The sequence below is a fragment of the Trypanosoma conorhini genome (genome assembly GCF_003719485.1).
Source record: "Trypanosoma conorhini strain 025E chromosome Unknown Tco_14.4_contig_00461, whole genome shotgun sequence".
In the NCBI taxonomy this organism is placed as follows: Eukaryota; Euglenozoa; class Kinetoplastea; order Trypanosomatida; family Trypanosomatidae; genus Trypanosoma; species Trypanosoma conorhini.
The window spans coordinates 1-5,391 of NW_021704548.1; the positions used below are offsets into that span (position 1 = coordinate 1).

Here is a 5,391-nt window from a genome sequence, read left to right on the forward strand (position 1 = left end):
GCGCGTGCACAGCGAGCAGCAGATGCCTTGCTTTGCGCTCCCTGGCCGCCTCGGCAGCCCCGGCGCCGCGGCGGAGGGGAACGTCCTGCCTCGGGCCGCGCCCGGGGCGGTTATGCGGGGCTTGCCCATCGACCGCGGCCGCGGCCTGCCCAAGGTGGACGCGGACAGCTGCGGCTTGCGCCACCTCCCCGGGACGATCTACCAACTGCGCGCCGCCAACGTCGTCTACGGCGAGGCGTCGTACCTCCCGGGCAGCGGCGGTGCGGCGTCGGAGGAGGAGGGGCGGCCTGGGGCAGCCTCGCAGTCCCCGGGCGAGGGCCAGCGCCCTTGATGCCTTTTGCTGCCTTCCGGTGGCAGCGACCGAGTGCGTGGTGTCGGCTTGCCCTTTCTTGGCCGCCCGCTGCCTCCCTTCCCCACCGGCCCCTCTGTGCCGTCGCCAACGCCCGGCCCCGCGGATCCAGTGAAAGTTGCAGTAAGTTAAAGGCTCAGAGCAGGCCTGTGCTGTGTGTGTTTGTGCGTTTTTCTTTGTTATGTCAGTTGTTTACGCAAATAACGTGGTGTGGCGCGGGGGACGGCGTGAGCAAAGGAGCCGAGACACTGTGGCTCCCAGCAGAGCTGCCCCCGTTTTTTACTGTGTTTGCTGCGGACGCTGAGGGGAGCGGGGGGTGGGTTTACGTTTGGGGGTAGGGGGGGGGCCTTCGTCCCTTTTGGCGCGCTGCTCGCCCCCCCCCCCCTCCCTCCTCCTCAGCCCAACAGCGTCGGTCAGGTGTGTCTTTTTACCGTGTGTGTGCTGGCTATGTTTTTGAGTTCGCTTGTCACTTATTGTTTTTTTGTGCTTTTGTTTTACTTATTGTTTCATTTCACTTTATTTATTCTTCTTTTTTTTGCTGGGGGTGGGAGGGCGGGGCGGCCGCGCACAAGTTATATTCTGTCAGTTCCCTCCGGTAGACGTGGGTGCTGCCACGGGGGGACGCACGCGATTGGTTTGCGTGTGCCCTTCACTCCGCCTCCTACAAGCGCGCATGCGTCTAAATGAATATATATATATATAGTCTCTCTCTCTGTGTGTGTGCCGATATATTATTATTTATGTGTATAAATATGTCTACTTGTGTACAAATCTGCGGGCAGAGAATCATTAGAAGCGGTGCGAGGCCCCTATGGCCAGCCCCTTTGCCTGTGACCCGCGCCGTGGCTGGCGGCTGGTGTAGAACAAGTCTGACGGAAGGGTGAATTATGTCGTGTGTTTGTTCTCCTGATTTTCCATGTGTTTCTGTCTGTGTAGTGGGCGGAGGAGGAAGCTGGGGTGGGCGCTTTCTTGTGCCCATCCGGTCCCCATCTGTTTCTTGTCGCTTCCCTCCCTGTTTCCTTTTGCCACGAGCTGCGGGGGGCGGACTTCAGTTGTTTTCTTTCATTGTTGTGCCCGCCAGCGGCACGGTGGGGTCGTGCGGGGAGGCACGCAGCAGCAGGAATTAAAGTGCAGCGGGACGGCAACTTCTGGCGTGGGGTGTGTTTTCACTCTCCTCCGCCTCCCCCGACTGGCTTCTCGCTCTCTATTTTTCTCTTTCTCTTTTTCTTCTTCTCTCGCTCGCTTCCTCAGTCCCTTTAGCTTTGCCCTCTCCGCGTGTGCCTGCCTGTGGTGCCTGCAGCGATGGCGAAGGGGCTGGACACTCTTCTTAGCTTCTTCGTCGTGCTCCTCATCCTGGTCGGCTTCGCCGGTCTGCTGGCGCTGCTCATCTGCGGCGTCTGTGCCGTGCGCCGGCGCATGCAGCGTCGGGAGCTCGCGCGCCGACAAACCGCCCACGAGGAACGGGAGCGGCAGCGTGCGGCGCAGCTCCTGCGGGTCATCAGCAGCTTGCGGGAGCCCGCGACACGCCCCGGCGCCGCGGCGGGGCGCGCCTCCTCCGTGGACTCCGCCGCCTCCGCCGTCTCCTCCACGCCGGCGGGGCCGGGGAGGCGGCGGCGGGGCCGTTCCTCCTCGCCGGAGCCGCCGCCGCCGCCGGAAGCGCTGAAGAACGGCGACGATCTCGTGATCTTTTTGACGCCCGGGGCGGAAACCTCCGCGAAGACGAGCGCGGCCGCGGCGCTGCGGCGCTCCCCGGGCGCCTGCTCCACCTCCTCCTTCGCCCGCAGGCGCGATAAGTGAGAGGGGGCGGGAACGGCAGCAGGAGCAGTCGTGGATGGCGGAAAGGAGGATGCGGGAGTAACACAACGAAAACGGCTTCACCCATCCCCTCCCGTTCATCACCCGCTTCCATTTCCTTCCTTTAGGCTTTTTTTTCTTCTTTTTTTAACTTTTCCCTTTCGTCTCCGCACGTAGAATTCTCCTCAACTTCACGTGTGTCTGTTTGTCTGTCGCCAGCGTCGCCGAGTGCAGCGAAGGAGGAGGGGGGGGGGACAACCCCAATTTTCTTCCTCTTCTTGTTGCGTCTTTGCGCTGGGCCTCCCTTGCGCGCAAATAAACGTGTGTGCACCCCCCATCTAACTTTTTCCCCTCAAGCCCTCAATCTATTGCTCTATGCGTATGCATATACATATATGGCCGTGTTTATTTAATTTGCTGCCGCGTAAAGTTGGATGTGGGTGGGGAGGTGTGCGGGGCTTTGCGCAGACGCCGCGGGGGCTGGGCGTGTCATGCGAGAGGTACTGCGGGGCGGGGCGAGGGGAATAGAGAGGCGGGGACGTGTTGCCGCGTGCTCGGCATTTGTTTCTTTCTTTTGCTTGCTTGTTTTTTTTCGGGGGGGGGGTTCATCGCCGTTGCCTGCGCGGCGTGTGAGGTGCCCTGCTGGCCCCCTGGGGCGGGCGGCGGGGAAATGCCGTCGTTGCGTTGGGGCCCCCCACCCGCCCGCTGAAGCAAGTGCGGCAGCAAGAAGCGCAAGGAAGAGGCAGGGAGGGAAAGAGGGAGAGATGGAGAAGGGAAACACACACACAAAAATACAGAGGACAAGGCAAAAAAAAAAAAAAAGAAGCAGCCAAGAGAGGAGGGGACTTGCACGGCGTTGCCCGTGGGCTGGCGCGTACGCAGTGCGAGAGGCGGAGAAATACGCGCACGCGAGGAGAGGGGTGTGACGCAGTGTCTTTTTGTTGTTGTCGTTTTTCCCCCTCACCACCACCACCTTTTTGCGCGGGGGTGCGGCGTGACCGCAGACACCGCCTCCTTCCTGCACTCGCTTCCTCTCGCTCTGTGCGTGTGGGTCTCTTGTGTGGCCGCCCCCTGGCGTCCAAGCAGGCGAGTAAAGGCAAAATGAATCTGTGCCTTCTTGTTTCCTGCTCTTTTTTTTCCTTTCGTTTTCATTTTTTTTACTCAATACTTCCCTGGACCTTTTTTGTTGTTGTAGTTTTTTTTTTATGAGTCATTTTTTTTTAGTTCCTGCCGGTTTTTTTTTGTACCCTGACGCCTCTCTCGCTGGCCTCAGCCCGGCGTGCTCATTCCCGCATCCACGCATTCACCCACCCCACTTGCTGCTCGGCCGCTCCCACTTCCCCCACCTCCCACGCACGCTAACAAACCGCGAATAACTGTGAGGTGCGTGCCGCGGCGTTGCGTCGCTGCCGTTGTTTTCTCCTGCCGTTGGTCGCTCCCCTGCGCCTCGGCGACGCCTCTCCCAAGTCCACCGCCGCCCTCCGCCTCATCCTTCCTCGCTGTGCTTTTTTTTTCTTTTGCTTTTTGTTGCTTTTTGACTTCTGGGTGCGTAGGCACTTGTAGGGAAACCCACCGCGGACTGCGCGACGGGGTGTGTGGGTGGGAGGAAGAAGAGGAAAAGAAGGACCTCTATCCGCCGCCGCCGGCCTCGTAGGCCCCCGCGCTGGGCAGCATGACTGAAAATGCGTCGGTGATTGCCCTCTCGCTGCTCTTCGGCACCATCTTCGTGCTCACGCTGGTGCTGGTGTTTATTTGCCTGCGCCACTACCGGCGGCTGGAGCTGGAGCGGCGCAGGCGGCGGGGGATTGAGCGGCGGGAGCTGCTGCGGCTGACGCTGAACGCGCGGGAGCAGGAGCTTTGGCGGCGCGAGCACCTCTCCCGCGTCGTCTCCATCCTGCTCGATAGGCGCGAGGCGTACGAGGGGATCGCGCTCGTCCTGCATCTCCCGGGCCACGGCGAGCGCTTGACGGAGCGCAACGTGCGGCGACTGCGCCCCCAGCTCCTGCGGCAGACGGACGGGACAATGGCGAGTATTCCCAACATTGTGATGCGCGCGCGGGCGAGCGAGACGCCGCCGCCGGAGGCACTGCCGGGGCCCGACCTGCTGCAGCTGCTCCTGGTGTGGCTCACGCGCCAGCGGATTGCCGCGGAAGCGGAGGCCGAGCGGAGCTCCTCCAGCGTGTCGGTGCCGCCCAACAGCAACGCCGCGGAGACGCTGCCGAGCGCGGAGGCGGTGTACGGGGCCCCTGCCCCCTACCTTCCCCGCACCCACTCCGACGGCGACGCGACGTTTGTCCTGGTGGACGAGGGCCACGGCGGCGGTGACGGTGACGGCGCGGTGCCAGGGGCGCAGGCGCGGCGGGGGCTCTCTTTTGAGGGGATGATGCCCGTAGAGTGGATGCGGGAGGCGTCCGCGAAGGATGGGCGCCGTGCGCAGTCAGCCGCGTCTTCCCCTGTAGGCCCGCCGACACCCGAGTGCTGGGAGGAGGGACGAAAAAGCCAGCACTCGGCGGCCGCGGCGGAGGCGGAAGCGACGCCCTGTGGCACGCCAGCCTCCCGCCGCAGCGAATGTTAACTTGAGGAAGGAGGAGTAAAGCTTTGAGGCCGCTCTGCCCCTGTGTGCGGCCGCGGGGGGCGCCGCGGTGAATGAGGAAGGGATACTTCGGGCCTCTGCCTGTCGTTCATGCAACAAGGCGTGCAACAGAAACTTCTGTGGAGGCGCGATTCCCGCGGTGGGAGCTCTGAGAGGAGAGGAGAGAACATGTGGGCATATGCGTTTTTTGCCTCTCTTCGCTCAGCTGCTCCCGCTGTCCGCCACTGCTCATGTTGTGTGTGTGCGTGCGTGCGTGCGCTGTTGTTGTTGGTGCTTTTTTTGTTTGTCCCTCTCCGCAGCGAGGGGTCCTTCCATCCCACCCCCTCACCTCTCTTTTTATGTTTACAGTGTGGGCCTCTGATGCCGTGTGTGTGTGTGTGTGTGTATGCTGCCCTCCACTCCTGCGGGTGCGGGCGGCGACGAGGGCGTTATGCTGCTGCCTTTTCGTTTGCCTCCGTCTGTGTCTGGCTGTGTTTGTGCGCAGGCACGCCTACGCGGCGCAATAGGAGTGGGGGGAGGGGAGGGTGGAGAATGCCACGGCACCGCGGCCGTCAAGCTGTGCATCCACTCTCTCCTTTTATATCTGCTTTTCCGTTTTTTTTGTTTATGATATCTCATGCAGCCTCTCTTTCTATATGTTCACATTGTCTAAGAT

General features: G+C 61.8%; 3 protein-coding genes across 3 annotated transcripts, besides 5 other annotated features; all 3 read left to right on the top strand.

Moving 5' to 3' along the window:
- Positions 1–331, top strand: Tco025E_06659 (uncharacterized protein; the record flags this gene model as incomplete). Its single annotated transcript, XM_029373534.1, has 1 exon — positions 1–331. A coding segment is annotated over one exon (331 nt), but the record flags the coding sequence as incomplete, so codon positions are not given.
- A 1,212-nt stretch (positions 332–1,543) lies between these two features.
- Positions 1,544–1,613: a microsatellite.
- Positions 1,614–1,651: 38 nt separating this feature from the next.
- Positions 1,652–2,146, top strand: Tco025E_06660 (uncharacterized protein; the record flags this gene model as incomplete). Its single annotated transcript, XM_029373535.1, has 1 exon — positions 1,652–2,146. One exon carries the CDS (start codon positions 1,652–1,654, stop codon positions 2,144–2,146), a length of 495 nt encoding a protein of 164 aa, XP_029226367.1.
- A 736-nt stretch (positions 2,147–2,882) lies between these two features.
- Positions 2,883–2,919: a sequence feature (GA-rich).
- A 337-nt stretch (positions 2,920–3,256) lies between these two features.
- Positions 3,257–3,302: a microsatellite.
- A 513-nt stretch (positions 3,303–3,815) lies between these two features.
- Tco025E_06661 (uncharacterized protein) lies at positions 3,816–4,718 on the top strand (the record flags this gene model as incomplete). Its single annotated transcript, XM_029373536.1, has 1 exon — positions 3,816–4,718. One exon carries the CDS (start codon positions 3,816–3,818, stop codon positions 4,716–4,718), a length of 903 nt encoding a protein of 300 aa, XP_029226368.1.
- A 252-nt stretch (positions 4,719–4,970) lies between these two features.
- Positions 4,971–4,994: a microsatellite.
- Positions 4,995–5,101: 107 nt separating this feature from the next.
- Positions 5,102–5,124: a microsatellite.
- The last annotated feature ends 267 nt before the right edge of the window (positions 5,125–5,391 follow it).